This window comes from Mirounga angustirostris, unplaced genomic scaffold (genome assembly GCF_029215605.1).
Source record: "Mirounga angustirostris isolate CCGP_5_RB_7025 unplaced genomic scaffold, mMirAng1.0.hap1 SCAF_10, whole genome shotgun sequence".
Lineage (NCBI taxonomy): Eukaryota > Metazoa > Chordata > Mammalia > Carnivora > Phocidae > Mirounga > Mirounga angustirostris.
In genome coordinates, this window is record NW_026991718.1 from 20,759,347 (window position 1) to 20,778,512 (window position 19,166).

Sequence of the window (19,166 nt, forward strand, 5' to 3'; positions counted from 1 at the left end):
ACTGAGTTCTTCACCATTTTCCTCCCACTGTCTAGCTCAGATCCACTGTCCCAGTTACCCATTTCGGCAGAATAGGTTGGAGAAATGGAGGCACTCAGACATGGAGTCTGTTGAATCATAGACTTGCTGATTAACTTTGCTAGCAGTATTTAACATTATTTCTATTTATTTACTTTTTTGTTCCATCACACTTTTGAGTCTTGAAACACTGATGAGAAAAGATTTCCTGCATATTTGGAAGCATTCAGGAAGAAGTTTTGACCTTTAATTATGATTTTTAAAAAATTAGATATTCAAATGCTTACTACTTATTTTATGTACATACTAAGTGTTAATATAAAACACAAAACTTTTTTCAGACATTTGACTGTTGTAATGTTTAAATGTCAACTGGACAAGTTAGGTAGTATTCCCACTCTTTGAGGTGGGAATTATCCCTTACCAATTAAGTATCTCTTCTTCCCTATACTAGTAGAGTGTTTCCGACATGCTAGGTACTCCAGTGTGTGTGTGTCTGATGAATAAGTCATTGACGTGACTCTTAAAATTATATATATGTAAATATATATATAAATACAGATAATAAAATTTCCTTTGAATTTTTATTAACTAGCTCAATAATTAGGGAATAAACTGTATTACCACAGAACCCTAACCTGTTGTTGTCTTTCTTTGCTTATTTATGCAATCCATTTTCCTGCTGTAAAGGGATCTGTCGTCCTTTGGTGGTTAAAACACATTTAATAATATCTAATACTTACATAGCACTTACCGTGGGCAAGGTACTACTTTAAGTGTTTTGTGCATATGATTAATTTCTTAATTTTTATGACAGTCCTTTGAGGTAGAAGCTATGGTCCTCATTTACAGGTGAACAAACTAAGGCAGAGATTAAGTAACTTGCCCAAGGTTGCACAACTAGTAAGTGCATTAGTGGTGGTCTGAGGAGGTTGAGAAAGTCAGTGTTTGAATGTATACAGTGTGCACATTGTGATCTTGCATTGTGAGAACTTGTAAGCAATATAAATTTCTCTACTGAAACATTTAACATTGTAAAAGTTGATTGAATGAAAAAAGAAATCTGGCTGTACTTGGCTGTCTTTGTACCATTTATATTGTTCCTCCAATTTTGTTTAGATGAGGACATCATGTAAATAGACATATTCTCTAGGTTATTTTTGTATTATTATTTTCACTCCAGAAATACTGTTCTACTTGTTGGTGTGCAAGGGTAACTGAATATTTTCTTTTATTTCTTAACAGTACAGTGCTGTGGATACCAATCCACTCTCTCTGTATATCATGCATCCATTTTGGAACACTATAGTAAAGGTAAGACAATTAATAGACTTGTACTTATGTTTTAGTAAGTTTTAAATATTTTACGGAGTGTTATGGATGCAACTGTTTAATAAGATATAAGAGAAACTAGCTCTCCTATACTTCTTTCCCTTAGTCACATACCTTTTGATTTATCTCAGTGTTGGAGTATAAGCTTATACTCTATAATTTATCATTTTTATAAAATGAATCTAAAAATTTTCTTAAGTAAATGTAGTGTTATGATTAGAAAAGTTTGTTGATTATAGAATTATTTAAAATATAGAAAAGAGAAGAAAGATGCTTATTTTTATCAACTGGACATTATGGTTTATGATCTTTCAAGTTTATAGCTTTTATTATGACTTAAATTTGCATCTTGTGTAGTGGCCAGAGAGATTCCTTTACTTTCATTATTTTTTAATTATTTTGAAAAAAAAATTAGGTATTTCCTCCTTGGCTGGCTCCAAATCTGATAACCTTCTCTGGCTTTCTGCTGGTTGTATTCAACTTTCTACTTATGGCATACTTTGATCCTGACTTTTATGCTTCAGGTAAGATTATTACTTTAATACAAAATTTAAAGTGTCTAAATAGAGAAAAGTGAGATGTGGTTATTTTCTGGTTCTATTCATAGGCTTGTATTTGGGGGAAGTTTTGGATACTATAAGGGTATGTAAAATGTTAGGAATTGAGTGTAAAAGCTAAGTTGTGTTTTCACAATCTGTTATGGATGTTTCCATTAAATTCTAGACACCAGCTTGGCTACTTAATTTAGATATGCTGTCTAAAAAGCAATGAGGTTTTGATAAAGAATAATTGGATTTATAAGAAGAAGAAATTAGGATTATGACACTTTGCCTGAAAGTGAATATGAGCGTGGTCCAACATACCCAGCAGTTCCAGAAATATCCCTTCTTCCCTTGTTCTCATTATGCAAGAAAAATCCCCCCCCGCTTTTTTGGGAGGGAATGTGATCTCTCTTTCCCTCTGCTCAGCATCTGTATTTGCCTTTAATACCTCCAAGTTTTCTCTGAAAATGGTTCTTAGACCTTAAATGTTGATTGAAGTTTAAGGTCTTAAGAACCTCATTGGAAGAGAGAGGAAAGAAATGCTTTTGGAGGCAGTTGTTAGCCTGCTTGCACCCCAGACTCCAGTATCTTCTTTCACATCTGTTCCTGTCCTCATGTTCTCCCTCACCCTGTTTCTGCCCCAGGCCATAGGACAGCATCTGGCTGTATTTGGGATGAAGGGGGATAAGTGGGAGATAGAGTTTATTTTCATTGCTCAGCTAGTTGATGGAGTTGAGAGAAATGGAAAGATGGAGGTAGATGAATATTTTTTGCATTCTAAGTTGGAGTATATATTTTCCAATAAGAATACTTACAAATGATGTAGTAGTAAGGAGTTTTAGTGTTATAATTCATCTGTGTTGTAGGTTTAGCAGACTTTTGTGGACTGACTTGCAGAAACTAACAGTCACTGAAAACATTGTTTTTATAGGAAAATTCAGATTTTCACAAACTTATGACTTGGTATTATAGAAATTCTGAATATTGAAACTATACATTTGCTTAACTGTCAATTGAAATTTTAAGCCATGGCTTCTGTACATGTAATAAAATGGCAACTTTATGAAGATCATAAGGTATGACATGATTAATAAGATTAAATTTTATTAAGCATGGTGTGGATATTAAGCAGTTTTTAAAAATTTGTATTTTAATCTTCAGAACATCCTCAAAAGTTTGTTTTGTAACTAGAAATATTTTATCCAACTACTGTAACATTATTTACTCAGTTATTAAGAGAGCTAAAAATATGTAAATATTATGCGTATTTCCCCAAATCATAGAACCTAGAGGACCAGGTAAACCATCTCGTCCTGGTATATTTGGTAAATGGAAGATGGGAAGGGTTAAATGATATATTCATGGTCACACTGCTGGTTGAATACAGAGCTGGGACTGGAACCTAGACCTCCTAATTCTCAGTTGTTCTATCTTAGGGTAAATAGTGAGGTCCAGACATTTCAGAATGAGTCTGATGCCAAATCATCCAGTGGAGGTGACCTATCTGTACCCAAACGAAAAGGTCTTTTGTTTAGCTAATTAATAATGTAATGAGAGAATATAGATTGAAGGCTTAATGTATGTTGTAGGATAATTGTAAACAATGAGGATCAGATTAAACACAAGCATCTTTTAAGTTCCAAAAATATTAATTTTCATTCTCAGCACATAAGTAATTTTCAAGTAAAGATGAACAATCAGTTTTGAGTTATGATTAAAGCTCAAAATAAATGCCTGTTGTTTATGAGGGGTTGGGCAGTTACTTCTTTGGTTTTGTCAGTTTACTGATATATTTTAATATCTGCATTAAAAGTGTATTATAATTTACTTTAATAAATAGAAATATTTCTATATTTCTCATTGCCAGTATATAGTATGGTAAGCATGCTTATACTTTGTATTAAAACCCATGTTGTTTTCCTTTGCAGCACCAGGTTACAAGCATGTCCCTGATTGGGTTTGGATTGTAGTGGGCATCCTCAACTTCATAGCCTACACTCTAGGTAAGAAAATGGCAAATACTCATGTTAGTCAATGGCTTGTGAATCTGTCAGCAGGGATAGCATTCCACTAAGTTAACTAACATTTTCTCCTGTGCTTAATTCATTTTAACTTGGGTTTATTAATTTCCTGTTCAATTTAAAACAAATGTTTTTGAGTTTATCTATGGAAAATACTGTCACTCATTGCTGGGGATGCAAAGAATAAGGTAGGAGTTGGCGAACTACCTCTTGCAGGCCAACTCTGGCCTGTTGCCTGTTTTGACAGGTAAAGTTTTATTGGAACACAGCTCTATTTATTCCTTTATATGTTGTCTATGCCTGCTTTCTGCAACAAAGACAAAGCTGAGTTGTTGCAACAAAGACTACTGATGACCCACAATGCCTCAACTATTTCCTGTCTCTTTACATAAAATATTTACCAACAGCTGGAATAAGACGTCATTTTTGCCTTACGTTTGGGAAGCAATACTGACATATCAAATAGTTGTGGAATACTGAGAGAGCTGCTATAATAGAGCACAGTGGGAGAACAAAAATAATTGGGAGAATAAAAAAGTGATCAATTCTTATTTGGTGGAGGGGGTGGTCAGGGAAGTCTGCTGTGTTAGGCCGTATTGTCTGTTGTGCCAAGAATGCTTTTTTGTTGGGGTTATCTGCATGGCTTGTCGTGCGTGCTCCTATTCTCCTTCCCTGCTTTGTTTTTCTCCATAGTACTTAAAGCCATATGAACTGCTTGTTGTCTGTCTCCTCTAAAATGTACATAGCTTTGAGGGCTATGTACCCACTGTTGAGAACAGTGCTTAACACATAGTAGGCACTCAGTATATAGTTTTTAAATGAATATAAAATACCAGACCCTGACTTCACGTTGCTTAGATCTCTTGGTAAAAATGACTTGCACTCATAAAACCGGTATAATTTGGTACATGACTAAATGCTGACATTGCAGGTGACCAGAGCTGCAAGGGTTTGGGGAAGGAAGAAAGTGAAGTCCAGAAGAATTAGGGGAGAACTTAGTGAAAAATGACATTTTTAGGCAGAAGCTTTTGTACATTTGTTCTTAAAGATGAGCAGCTTTGGAGCGCCTGGGTGGCTCAGTTGGTTAAGCGTCTGCCTTTGGCTTGGGTCATGATCCCAGGGTCCTGGAATCCAACCCCACATCGGGCTCCCTGCTCAGCGGGGAGTCTGCTTCTTTCTCTCCCTCTGCCTGCTGCTTTGCCTACTTGTGATCTCTCTCTATCTCTCTGTCAGATAAATAAATAAAATCTTAAAAAAAAAAAAAAGAGCAGGTTTAAGAATTCAATAAGGTTTGGTTACCAAGGGAAATAGGGAAAATGTTGAGAGTGGCCTGAGGCTCTGGCTTTTAACAGCATGTCTTAAGAGCCTTTTGATAATACCGTATCACTTACCTGGTTCATGTCCACAATTTTGGCAAAAATCCTGACCAAACATGAACTATTTGTTGCAAAACTGCCTTGAACTAATGTGAGGCAATGTACAAACTTTATTCTACTAGTGTGACTATTCTTACATTTTGCTGCAGGGTGCTGTCTAGGTCCTCCTGGGTTGTTCCCCACTCCCCCATAATATATGCTATATGCCCTGAATTCCCTTTCTTAAAATGAAACAAAAAACCCCTTCTGAAACATATCCAGACTTGTGGAGCTGGAATGGGTTCAGTGAGATGTACAGAACCTAATTATATGCAGTCCATGAATTCAGTGTTTGTAATAACTGCCCAGGAGTTGCACCACAAACAGGAATTTAAGCCAGCAAATAATGAGAAAAGACTTTGTGGAAACATTTTAGCTACTTAAGGGCAAAAAAGTTCCCAACGCTATATAACAGAGATCTGCAGTGTTTGGGCAGGAATCTGGGCTTCATCCTTTTCTGTATTCCTTCAGCAATATTTTTAAAGGCCTTCTCTGCCACAAACTGAGGTAGGCCCTGGGGATAATACTATAGGGAGCAAGATAAACCAGTCATCATAGGAATTGTTAATTCCTAAAATCTGAATCTTTACAATTAGCCTAATAGTTAATAAAACTATTTCTTTTGGGGAGAAATTTTTATGGTTCAGCTTCTTTTTTTTTTCTCTTAATAATAGCTCCCCTACTAGACAGACAGTTCCTGAGAGACCACAAGAATGGTATCTTCTTTAGCAGGGTGGTTGGTTCTGCACAAGCATGCAGAGCTATGCTTTGGACTCTTCTTTTTAACTAGGCTTTCTCATTTTCTCTTTCTCTCTGTTTCTGCCCCTAAATGAAGGTGTTCCCCTGTGCTTTATCCTTCACTTTCTCTTTCCACTCATTGCCTTGGCAATCCTGATCCTTCCCACTGTGGGGATGACTCCTGTGTTTATATCTAGCCCTCATCTGTCTTCTGAGTTGCTATTAAGTACCTTAGGTTGAGTTGCGTGATATTACCATATGGATAATTCTGCCAACACTTCAGTTTTAGCACCTAAAATTGTACTCAGCATCTTTTCCACCAGTCACGCTCCTTCTTTGACTTCTTTATTTCCTACCCCCCTCTTAGTTACCCAGATGGGAAATTTTGGAGAGGATGTTTCAGTCCCTCAGCCTCACTGGTCATCTTTCGCTGCATTGCCATTTTTATTTTCTTAATATCTCACCTGCCTCCAGCCTTTCATTGCCACTGTATCCCATGTCAGTGTGGGCCTGCTGATTAGTGTGCTCTCTCCAGCCTGTCATTCCCCACTGATGCCAGGGGAGTCTTCGCAAAGCTCGTCACTGCTTTCACCCTTATCACTCCTCTACTCATCCTTTTAGTAGCTCTTCGTACTCCCTGAAACTTTTTAAACTCGCTCCAGCCTCCCTTCTAGCCTCTCTACTGCCCTTTTCATGTACTAGTTTCTTCTGGTCAACCTGAACTACTTGGCATTCTCTGAACACTCATGTGCTTTTCCATCTTGGTGTTTTTGCCGATAGCACTTTCTCCTCTTGAAATAGCATACTCTTATCTACTGAAATCCAACTCATTCTTTATGTCTGTACTCCGGTTTCATCTTCTCTGGAAGGCCATTCTCAGTTATCTTAGCCTGAAGAGTACTTGTCCCTTTTCTGTACTCTTCTGTGGTTTGGGATGTACTCTATCTTTCATTACCATGTTTTGTTACCTTTCTCAGTTGTAAACTGAGGGCACAAACTTAGTTTATTCTGAGATTATTCTTATAATCTTCACAACATCAAGAATAGTGCATTGCATGGTTTTAATACGTTCTTACATTTACTGAATGCCTACTATGTGCAAAGTCTTTTCTGAAAGCACTTAAAATTGTGGAAGTGGTACATCTGTGACGTAGTGACTAATTTCAAGTAAGATGAAATAGGTGTTAGGACAGAAGCGCACAGGGTGTTTTTGGATCCTAGAGCAAAGAGTGGTTCGATAAATTGTAATGAGTAACTATTGAATTTTCTCTGGAGGCTTGAAAATTTGTGGCTAGCAGAATAACTTGGTTGTTTGGCTGATTTGGAGGAATTCAGAGTCCAACTACGATGCTTTGTCTTAAGATCTAAAATTGACACCATTTAGTGTGATTAATGTATTTTAATTTTCATTAACCAATTATTTATTTTTAAAGATTTTATTTATTCATTTGACAGTGAGAGAGGGAACACAAGCAGGCAGAGGGAGAGGGAGAAGCAGGCTCCCCGCTGAGCAGGGAGCCCGATGCGGGACTTGATCCCAAGACCCCCGGATCATGACCTGCGTGGAAGGCAGACGCTTAACCAAGACTGAGCCACCGAGGCGCCCCGTATTTTAATTTTTAAGTTAAACTCTGAGAGATTGTAGATTTTATTTCTGAAATCTTTGAATTGTAGGAATTAAAGGTTGGATTTTTATAAAAAGTACTGGCTGGTAGCTATTCTTTAGTTTATTAACATTCCTATAATATGGTGATCTGTTTTATGTTTCTCCAGTGTATTAAAGAAGACTTTCCCCATACTGGTACAGATGTTGACCTTTTCCCATGGTAATGTGTTTTTGTTGCAGATGGTGTGGATGGAAAGCAAGCCCGGAGAACCAATTCCAGCACCCCTTTAGGGGAGCTTTTTGACCATGGCCTGGATAGTTGGTCATGTGTTTACTTTGTTGTGACTGTGTATTCCATCTTTGGACGAGGACCATCTGGTGTCAGTGTTTTTGTTCTTTATCTCCTGCTATGGGTAGTTTTGTTTTCTTTCATCCTGTCCCACTGGGAAAAATATAACACAGGGATTCTTTTCCTGCCGTGGGGATATGACATTAGCCAAGTGGTAAGTATGTGTTCTGCTTTAAATTTTCAACATGGCCATGAATTTTGGGGGCAAGTTTTTGTCGTTCCTTCTTTATAGCCCTTATACTTTTTTGGCTAGAACTGATTTGTGTTTTTAAAAAATTTCCTTTTTTTTTTTAAGATTTTATTTATTTGTCAGAGAGAGAGAGAGAGCAAGCACAAGCAGGGGGTGGGGCAGGCAGAGGGAGAAGCAGGCTCCATCCGAGCAAGGAGCCTGATGCGGAACTCGATCCCAGGGCCCTAGGATCATGGCCGGAGCTGAAGGCAGCTGCTTAACCAATGAGCCACCCGGGCGTCCCTAAAAAATTTCCTTTTTATTTTGTGTTATTTCTTGCTTATTTATGAACAATTTCAAACAAAAAAGTAGAATAGCATAGTGAACCCTTATGTACCTGTTACTTAGATTCAGCAGCTACGTGGCCAGTCCAGTTTCATGTATACTCTTCCTCGCAATTATTTTGAAGGAAATTCCAGATAGTACGTGATTAGTATTTCACTACATATCTCTAAATAGTAAGAGTAGTTTTTAAAAAACCATAATCACAGTGTCGTCATTATTAAAAAATGAACAGTTTCTTAATAAATATTCCTTTGAACTGTTCATTTTTGTAAAGAAAGATATGCACATATAATTGTTGCTTTTTTGTCTTTACTGCCCATGTTTCAATGAGTAGGGATACTTGTTTTCTCTTACTTAATAGGCTTGCTATTAACTCTCCCTGCCTTTGAATACTAGCTTTTTTGTGTTACCATTTTGCCCATTTGCGCCTAAGGCCCCAGTAAAGCATCAGACTTTGGAGTGTGTTTGAAGAAAGAGATTGGGTAGGCAAATTGGATCATCCTATGCCTTAACCAATTCCTGACATGCCTTTAAGTGTTCTAAATTATGGCCAGTTGCTTGCATTGTTTAGAAGTTAATTATTTTATGGCATTGTTGGCTGAAAAAAGACATTTTTAAAGGCAAGAAGACTTGACACAGTATCAAATTTAAGTGTACTTCTTGCTTTTACTAAAACTATTTACTAGACTTATGCTGCATACAGCTTTATTAGCTCCCTGATCTTTCCAGCTGTTAATGCCTCTGTATGCTTTTGTCTGCATTTTCCTTCCAGACTATATCTTTTGTCTACATAGTGACTGCGATTGTGGGAGTTGAGGCCTGGTATGAACCTTTCCTGTTTAATTTCTTATATAGAGACCTATTCACTGCAATGATTATTGGTAAGAAGCTCCATGTTGAAGCCTATTTTAACATCACTTTATTATTGAAGCCAGTGTTTGATTATCACAAGCTATACCACCTTTCCCCTCTCCCACACCCTCCAGCAAGCGGAACAGCCCTACAACCCTGGTTTCAACCAAACCAGTAAGGAAAATTGAGGTTTCTGTGTTTTGGTTTTTTTGTTTAGCACTAAGCTATTTCTAGTCAGAAGGAAATAAATACCAAAATCACATAAACCTTGTAAACTAACTATTTAAATGAACCTAGACTGTTCTAGAGGATCCACATTTAGGTGGATATTTGGTATAGATTTCATGCCTGTCTCAAAGTTGAAGATCATTAGTTTGTAGGAAGTAGAATAGATGGAAGATAGAGATTACTTCATAATACATCCACTCCAGAAGTTGAGCCTTTGTTCCTCTCAGATACTCTCCTTTTGCCACTGGCCATTAGTAGGTAGAGGTTTTTGATCATGGTAATGTTTCCCTTTTGATTTTAGCCAGAGGGGATATCTATGGGAGGCAGAGTGTTTTCTGTGCAAAGAGGCAAGGAGGAAGTTATTTGGGCTGTGATTTGGGGGCACTAGGAGTGGCGTTAGAACCTCTGTAGAAGTAAAATAGCAAACTCTTGGCTATTGCTCTGTTCCCTGATCTAAAATATAACCCCCTCTCTCACTGCCAGTGAACATTGGTAATAGAATGGGCATTGGGTAGGGTTTGGAAACAGCTGAGAAGTGGTGCATTAGGCACTGGCTTTTGGGTGGTGGTTTGGGCCTTTGTCTGTGGCCCTGAACTACAGGTATTTTAGAACCCCGCTGTTATCTTCCAAATGTTCATTTTTGGGTTTCTATATGAACTGAATCCTCTTCCTTGGAAAGGCTAGCTATTTGTCACCCCCACCACATAGTGAATCTTTTGATTTAAGTGACTAGTCTTGTGGCGGTATTGCTGCATTTTATGTTTAAATGTTAAACTTAATGATAAGATGGAACCCTCTGGTATGTGAGATATATTTTTGAATGTTAAGGAGGTACTTTAACAGGCACATAATTTTTTTTGTAATTTATAAGTTTATCTGAATTCTTCTCTCGAAATAAAACAAAAGCCCACGTTTCTTTACAAATAAATAAAGCAGCTTTCCCAATACAGGTATACCTCGTTTTATTGCACTTCACTTTATTGTGCATTGCAGATACTGTGGTTTTTACAAACTGAAGCTTTCTGGCAACATATTAGCAAGTCTATTAGGGCCTTTTTTCCAACAGTGTTTGCTCATTTCATGTCTCCGTGTCTCCCTCTGTCATATTTTGGTAATTCTCGCAATATTTCAAACTTTTGCATTATTATATTTGTCATGGTGATCTGTGATCAGTGATCTTTGATGTTACTATTGGAATTGTTTTGGGGCCCCACAAACCACACCCATATAAGATGGCAGCTTAATTAATAAATGTTGCGTGTGTCTGACTGCTCCACCTACCTGCCTCTCTTCCTCTCCTCGGGCCTCCCTATTTCCTGAGACACAGTATGGAAATTAGGCCAGTTAATGACCCTCCGGTGGCCTCTAAGTGTTTAGATGAAAGGAAGAGTCACACATCTCTCACTTTAAACCACAAATTAGAAATGATTCTAATCATTTGATTCTAGTCAAATGATTCTAATCACTTGGAAAAAAGCCAAGATAGGCCAAAGCCAGGCCCCTCGCACCCAACAATTAGCTAAGTCTGTAAATGCAAAGGAAAAGTTCCCAAAGGAAATGAAAACTGCTACTCACTGAATACACGAATGATAAGAAAGCAAAACAGCCTTTTTGCTGATATGGAGAAAGTTTGAGGGGTCTGGATAGAAGATCAGATCAGCCACAACATTCCCTGAAGCCAAAGCCTAATTTAGAGCAAGGCCCTAACTCTCTTCAATTCTGTGAAGGTTGAGAGAGGTAAAGAGGCTGCAGAAGAAAGGTCTGAAGCTAGCAGAGGTTGCTTCTTGAGGTTTAAGGAGAGAAGACTTCTCTATATCATGAAGGTGCAAGGGGAAGCAGCAAGTGCTGATGTAGAAGCTGCAGCAAATTATCCAGAAGATCTCGCTAAGATAATTAAGGAAGGTGGCTACGCAAACAACAGATTTTCAGTATAGATGTGACCGTTTTAATACTGGAAGGAAATTACATCTAGGACTTTCATAGATAGGAGAAGTCAGTGCCTGGCTTCAAAACTTCAGAGGACAGGCTGATTCATGTTAGGGGCTAATGCAGCTGGTGATTTGAAGGTGAAGCCAGTGCTCACTGACTATTCTGAAAATCCTTAAGGGCCCTTAAGAATTTGCTAAATTTACTCTGTCTGTCCTCTGTACATGGAACAACAAAGCCTGGATGGTAGCACATCTGTTTACAACATGGTTTACTGAATATTTTAAGTCCACTATTGAGATCTGCTCAGAAAAAAGGGATTTCTTTCAAAATACTACTTCTCATTGACAAGCACCTGGTCACCCAAAGCTCTGATGACAATGTACAATGAGATTAATGTTGTTTTCATGCGTACTAACACAGCGTTCATCCTGCCGGAGATTGAATAGTAATTTTGACTTTCAAGGTTTATTATTGAAGAAATAAATACCTTTTTATTGAAAGCCTACTTTGGAAAGAATTCACCATTCTAGGTTCCATTAAGAACATTCATAATTCATGGAGAGAAGTCAAAATAATCAACATTAACAGGAATTTGGAAGAAGTGATTTCCAACCTTTATGGATGACATTGAGAGGTTTAAGACTTCAGTGGAGGAAGTAAGTAGCCGTGGTGGAAATAGCAAGAGAACTAGAATGAGAAGTGGAGCCTGAAGATGGGACTGAATTGCTGCCATCTCATGATCAAACTTTGTAACAGATGGGGAGTTCTTACGGATGAAAAAAGAAAGTGGTTTTCTTGAGATAGAATCTGTTGGTGAAGATCTGTGAAGATTGTTGGAATGACAACAAAGGATTTCGAATATTACATAAACCGAGTTGAATAAGGCAGTGGCAGGGTTTGAGAGGATTGGCTGCTATTTTGAAAGAAGTTCTGTGGATAAAATGCCATCAACCAGCATTGCATACTGTAGAGAAATTGTTTGTGAAAGGAGGAGTCAGTGTGGGAAACTTCATTGTTTTCCGTTTTAAGAACTTGCCATAGCTACCCCCAACAGCAGCCATCAGCCTCGAGTTAAGACCCTCCACCAGCAAAAAGATTATGACTAGCTGGAAGCTCAGATGATGGTTAGAATTTTTTAGTATAAAGTATTTTTTAGTTAAGGCATGTACATTTTTTAAATACATAATGCTATTGTAATCTTAATAGGCTACATTATAGTATAAACATAACTTTTATGAACTGGGAAACCAAAAAATTTATGTGACTTGCTTTATTGTGACATTCACTTCATTGTGATGATCTGGAATGCAACCCGCAATATCTCTGAGGTATGCCTGTACTTTCTATGGCAAGTACATTAGGTGCTATTTAGAGAAGAAATAGAAGATACAGTGTGTCTTTTTGGCAACCTATATATAGCCCAGGCTTTCTACATGCTTGCTGTATTTAAGATAAAGCTATTTCAAGATATTTGAAACTAAAAATACTCTTAGTAGCAAATCTTTTGCAAGTTTCTGTCAGCCTATTTCCAACACCTCAGAGCTATAGTGATTCTGGGTTAATTAATTCAGCCCCTGCTCCCTACCAGTTCTTCCCAGCTTGACACAGAGTCAGCTTGTCTTCCCTTCCTTTCTAAGCTCTTCTAGCTTGGGGAACTTTGTCACATTTGGGCTTGGAAGTGGCAGAGTAATTCATCTTTTCAAATGAGATTTCTGTTTGGTGGATTCTAGTCTTTTTATCTGTTTTTAGCAAAATGTCTTAGGAATTGTTTTGAAGGAATGTTTTTCTGTCTTTGATCCCTAAGGTCATAGCTGCATTGACCACCTTCCCACCCCAAGCCAAGTATACAGCGGGAGTCTGGTGTGGACAAGCTAGGGCTAATCTGTTGAGTGATGGTGACATACTCAAATGAAGTAGCCCGAAACTTGCCACAGGTGTTGATTTGGAGTTTGACAGAGAAAAAAAATCAGGAATTTACATCTCTGTAATTTGTAGAACCAGAGAATTTAAAAAATGCCAGGGACATTAGGAAGTCAATTAACCCATCCATATTGTACAGCTGTGGAATCTGAAGCTCAGACAGATTGTCTGATTTGCCCAAGAGTACATTACTAGATTTCGGAGTCACCTGTAGGAAACTTGCAGTTAAACTGTAAGAGAGGATTCTCTGAGGGAGAATAGAAGCACAGTTGAATGCCCAGTTAGGAATATGCAGGAGGCAGAGCTGCCAATAAAGGATAGCACATGTAATGCTTGGATAACTAACAGCACTGGGAGAATGGATCACAAAGGCAAAGGCAGGAACAAATTGCAGTTAGTGGAGGGTCAGCAGAGTCCTCTTACTTAGAAGTCAGGAGTGAAGAAAGAATATTGAATTTGATCATTAGGAGAACTTGGTAAATTCCAGAATACAGTTTCTGCAGAGAGAAGGCAGAATGAGTGAGTACTGAGGAATTGAAGGCCACCAGCAAGGTCTAGCGAGTGATAGGGGAGTAAGAGAAGAAGTGGAGAGGGAGAAGCAATGGGGTGGGGGTGGGGGGCTTCTTGGGAAGGCTGTCCTTGTTTTCAGGTTTGAGGGGAAAGAACTAGTGTATGCTTAGGGGTGGGCGGAGGAACTGAGAATGCTAGGGAGATAAATAAGTGGAAATGGGAAACCACAGAATCCATTAACCATCCCCTTTCAGTAACTCACACTTGTGCAATTTACTGCATACCAGGTACTGTTCCAGGTGTTTTTATGTGTAATAACTCATTTAATTCTCAAAACCCTATGGGGTCAATCCTATTATGTCTATTTTATAAAAGAAGAGATTGAGGCACTGAAACATTAATCTGCCTGAAATCCCATAACCTGTAGGCACAACCAAAGTTCAAGCCCGATCTTTCCCCTGAGCCTCTGCTCTGAAAACACCAAGCTGTACTGCCACTCTTCTGGTTGTAAATGTTGTTCAGAAGTGTATTTAATTTCATTACAAAAGTGAACCTGAACCTGAGAGTTACTGGGTCTAAAAGCATTAAATATTTTGTATGTATTTGATAATTATAAACATCACTCTTGAATAATAATCACAATAATTTAAATATTCTTCCTTTTAGGTTGTGCGTTATGTGTGACTCTTCCAATGAGTTTATTAAACTTTTTCAGGTAAGTATTTCTTAATTGGGCAAGAAATGTGAAAATCCTTACATAGATGAATTTTAGGCTCTGTTTTACTTTTGGCATCTGGACATTTTGAAAAGGTCGTGAAACCTGTATTTTGAACCTAGAATGAGGTTAGGATCATTTAGGGTCTACAGCGACGGCTCTGTAGTCAGTTCAACCATAGCACAAAACTGCTGGTTCTTTTGTTATAATTTTTGGCTCACCAGTCTTCTATTTGTCATTTTTTTGTGGAGTGAATTGGGAAGGAGTGTGTTCTTGTTGAATATTGATAGGTTCATGTTCTTTTTAGAAATTGATTACAAGTTTTTATGAATTGATTCTGTGTAAGTGTAGTCAGCATGATCATAAAATTTCTGGACTTGTGTAGTTTAGGACCTAACCCTGAATCTATGCTGACTTCCCAGGTAGCACTATGTAAAAATTCTTGCCAGAGGAATGGGGCAAGGGTTCGGGAGGAGTTTCCTGGCTGGCATTTCATTTCTTTGATCTGCACTTCTCCACCTTTGCTCAGCCACGCTGAATTTACATAGGGGACCTGAATGTATTTTGCTGTTTCCCTCCTTGGTAATTTTGTTCCCACTTCCCTCTAATACTGTTTCCTTTGCTTGAAATGCTTGTACTTCCCTCCTCGTCCTTCAGCCCTCAGATCTGTCCTGCAGAACCCTATCTGTGTCCCTCTGAGCTCTATGAATCTTCCCTATTCATGGCAACTGGCAGCCACTCATAGAAACCGTAACATTTCAGGCTCTGAAGGCCTTCCAGATGGAGACATTTTCTCCTCATCTTCTAAGGATGAGGTCCTGATTAGGCGGTATCTTGTCCAGGATCATGTAATCAGGGGCAGAACCAAGACTAGAATTTGGGGCTCTGTTCAGATGAGCTGACACGTAATGGAGTGTGTGCTGGAGACACTGAGATGGGCTATGGGTGGTCTCAGTGCAGAGTCTTCCACTCGTTGGTTCTCTGTCACTTTGTATTGTCGCAGCACTCTTGAGTTCTTCCTCGTGGTGTTTTGTGTGCATTTTATTTCCCCTGTTGGAGTGTAAGTCTCCCAGAACAAAGATCAAGTGCTAGTCATCTTTACATTCCAGGGGACTAGGGCTCAGAAGACTTCCGTTCTAGTCCTGACCCTGCCACTTGGTAGCAAGCTATGTAAACTTAAATTCTCACACCGTCACTTAACCTGTCTGCAGAATAGGGTTAGTAATGTTGGTTCTTTTTGTGCTATGGGATTATTGTGAGTATAAAGTAAGAGAGTAAGTGTGAAAGTACTTTTGGAAACTAGAAAATTTACAAACTCAGTGTGAGTTTTATATGTAATAATGTTCTTTGTATTACTTGATTTTCTTTTTTTCAGAAGCTATAAAAATAACACCTTGAAACACAATTCAATCTATGAAGCTATGGTTCCCTTTTTTTCTCCATGTTTGCTATTCATTTTGTCTACAGCATGGATCCTTCAGTCGCCTTCAGATATTTTAGAGTTGCATCCTAGAGTATTCTACTTTATGGTTGGAACAGCCTTTGCCAACATCACAGTAAGATTTTTTTCTTTTAAAATTAGTCATAATATATCTAAGGAGTATATGACAAAATTTGATAATTTGAGAAATTTTATATAGTATTGAAAATAAACAGATTTTAATTTAAAGATATTTTACATCAGAAACTTGAAAGAATTATAACCCCTAAGACAGAAATGCTGAAAATTATTTTTTCCTTTTCCAGATGGCTGCAGATCTAATGATTAATTTAGCGAGGCTGAAAGGGGTTTTTGAGAGAAAATACACACACACACACACACTTCTAAATCAGCTGATTTTAAAATTAACGGGGAGTAAAAACTTTGTAATAAATAGAACTTTTTTTTTTAAAAAAAGATTTTATTTATTTATTTGAGAGAGAGAGAGCACATGAGAGGGGGGAGGGTCAGAGGGAGAAGCAGACCCCCTGCTGAGCAGGGAGCCCGATGCGAGACTCGATCCAGGGACTCCAGGATCATGCATGACCTGAGCCGAAGGCAGTCGCTTAACCGACTGAGCCACCCAGGCGCCCAATAGAACATTTTTTAAAAGCCCTTTCTTTGCGATGGCCCAGCAAGAGAGCAGACAGGTAGGAGAGATCAGGAGGAGTTGAGAAGGGACCTTAATGGTTCTCACAACCAGGGAGCCTGTGCTCTAACTCTAAAAACTTAGTTTTTACTTTATAAGGTAGCCACTGAGTTTATGTTTCCGTGTCTGTAACATGTGTTCAGTATCACCAGTCTTATTGAATTCACAGGGTTTAAAGATGTGAAAATAGTAATACATTGTATAAAAGGTATCTCAGAAGGAATAAAGCTAGATTTGAGTAAGGTATTGAAAGTAAAGGGAGCCAGAGAGGTCTTGGTGTTACTGTGACCATATGATTGAATTGGAGGCAGCATCTCCTCAGCACCATGAAGAAATTTAGTTGCATGGAGCTGTAAAAGGTTGTTTTGAAAGTTTTTTTTCAGATATCATGCTTAAAATTGGGAGAAATTTCTTTTATCCAAACTGTTACCTAGTGGAAGAATGCCTTCCGTAGCAACCTGACTAAATTATCTTCCCGCCTCTTCTGACACACGCTCTGAGGGTCTGTGGGCTTGGACGTGTGGGCAGAGGTTCACTTTGGCTCCTGAGCAGTTGAGAACTACTGATTTTAATAATGTCGTGTAACTGTGTGGGTTCAAGTACTTGAAATGCTTTTTAAATGTTGGAGTTACTAATTTTGGAAGTGCTTTGCTAATTAAATTTTCATTCTTTCCGCCCCCCAACTTCAAGTGTCAGCTGATTGTTTGTCAAATGAGCAGCACCCGGTGCCCAACTTTGAATTGGTTCCTGGTTCCTCTTTTCTTGGTTGTCCTGGTGGTAAACTTAGGAGTACCCTCTTACGTTGAGAGCATTCTCCTGTATACTTTAACAGCTGTTTTCACTCTGGCCCACATCCATTATGGAGTACAAGTGGTGAGTACTCTAGAGCAAAATTGATTCCATTTGGTTCTTATGTACTAGGAAAGGTGAGGGAAAAATTTCATAAGAAAGTAACTTATTAAAGTAACTGGAAGGAAAAAAAAATAAAGTAGCTGGAAGAATTGGGATATTCTCTATAAATTTTGAATAATATCCAGTACATAATTTCAGATACCGTTTCTCTGATGAATATGTTACAGTAACTACAAGTAATTTAAAAGCTGGATAATTACGAGGAATTAGTTGTTTTTAAGTAGGTAGAAATGTAAACTGTTTTCTTGGTGAATGGAGTTGTAAACTCTTATGTGCTTTTAATTCTGTGAGGACCAAATAATCCCATTTGTTGATGATTTATTTCTGTACTTGCTTCGTTAGCTTTAGGGGCATTTTTATAAGGGGGAAATATTAGAAGAAAATGGATTTAAGAAGTATTTTGCAAACCTTAATATTCTCTTCTAAAGCAAGAGATTAGTTTCAGGGCAAATGGACTAAGATAGAATAAAGTGAAAATGAGAACCATGCAGTTTATTTTCTTTCCCTCACACTTTAACACTCTTTTCTAATTATTTGACATATTTTAGCATGGTCTTATAAATATGATTTTTAATTGTTGTACAATATTCCATCAAGGAGATTACTTAATAATTACCCAGGGTACTTAGTTATGATCCAGTTATTTTAATCATTTATGTTGTTTCTAAATTTTCACCATTATAAATTAGAGTGAACAATCTGGAATAATATATTTTCCTTTGTTTTCTTTTTTTTTTTTTTTAAGATTTTATTTATTTATTTGAGACAGAGAGAATGACAGACAGAGAGCATGAGAGGGAGGAGGGTCAGAGGGAGAAGCAGACTCCCTGCCGAGCAGGGAGCCCGATGTGGGACTCGATCCCGGGACTCCAGGATCATGACCTGAGCCGAAGGCAGTCGCTTAACCAACTGAGCCACCCAGGCGCCCCTTTCCTTTGTTTTCTGAAGGTAGTTTCATAGCAATAAAAAATGTAAAAGTGGGGGCGCCTGGGTGGCTCAGTTGGTTAAGCGGCTGCCTTCGGCTCGGGTCATGATTCCAGGGTCCTGGGATCGAGCCCCACATCAGGCTTCCTGCTCAGCGGGGAGCCTGCTTCTCCCTCTCCCTCTGCCTGCCTCTCTGCGTACTTGTTCTCTCTCTCTATCTCTCTGTCAAATAAATAAATAAAATCTTTAAAAAAAAAAAAAGTAAAAGGGTATTCATGTTAGTATTCGTGTTTTTATGACTCTTAAAATGATTCTATTTGGTATGCTTGTTTTAAAAGGAACCCTACTAGGACTCAGTTTGAGAAACAAAATGTCTTCTATACTGTCATACATATTTTTAAAATGGGGGCACCTGTCATGCTTGATAACTACTTTATGCTGTGCATATGTTGCTAAACTTAGGTTTCTTCTCGTAGGGTTCTCCCCAAAGTAGCTTACATTTGTTGGGATAA

General features: G+C 38.1%; 1 protein-coding gene across 5 annotated transcripts in view; it reads left to right on the forward strand.

The window, feature by feature from the left end:
* Positions 1-19,166, forward strand: part of SELENOI (selenoprotein I) — a 60,328-nt gene that overhangs the window by 16,139 nt on the left and 25,023 nt on the right. For all 5 annotated transcript variants that reach the window (XM_064571957.1, XM_064571958.1, XM_045884234.3 and 2 more), the window contains 8 exons: positions 1,264-1,332; positions 1,766-1,874; positions 3,821-3,895; positions 7,913-8,175; positions 9,308-9,416; positions 14,641-14,689; positions 16,065-16,245; positions 17,509-17,691. In XM_064571957.1, coding sequence (XP_064428027.1) covers positions 1,264-1,332; positions 1,766-1,874; positions 3,821-3,895; positions 7,913-8,175; positions 9,308-9,416; positions 14,641-14,689; positions 16,065-16,245; positions 17,509-17,691 — 1,038 coding nt within the window. The remainder of the gene's footprint in view (positions 1-1,263; positions 1,333-1,765; positions 1,875-3,820; positions 3,896-7,912; positions 8,176-9,307; positions 9,417-14,640; positions 14,690-16,064; positions 16,246-17,508; positions 17,692-19,166) is intronic.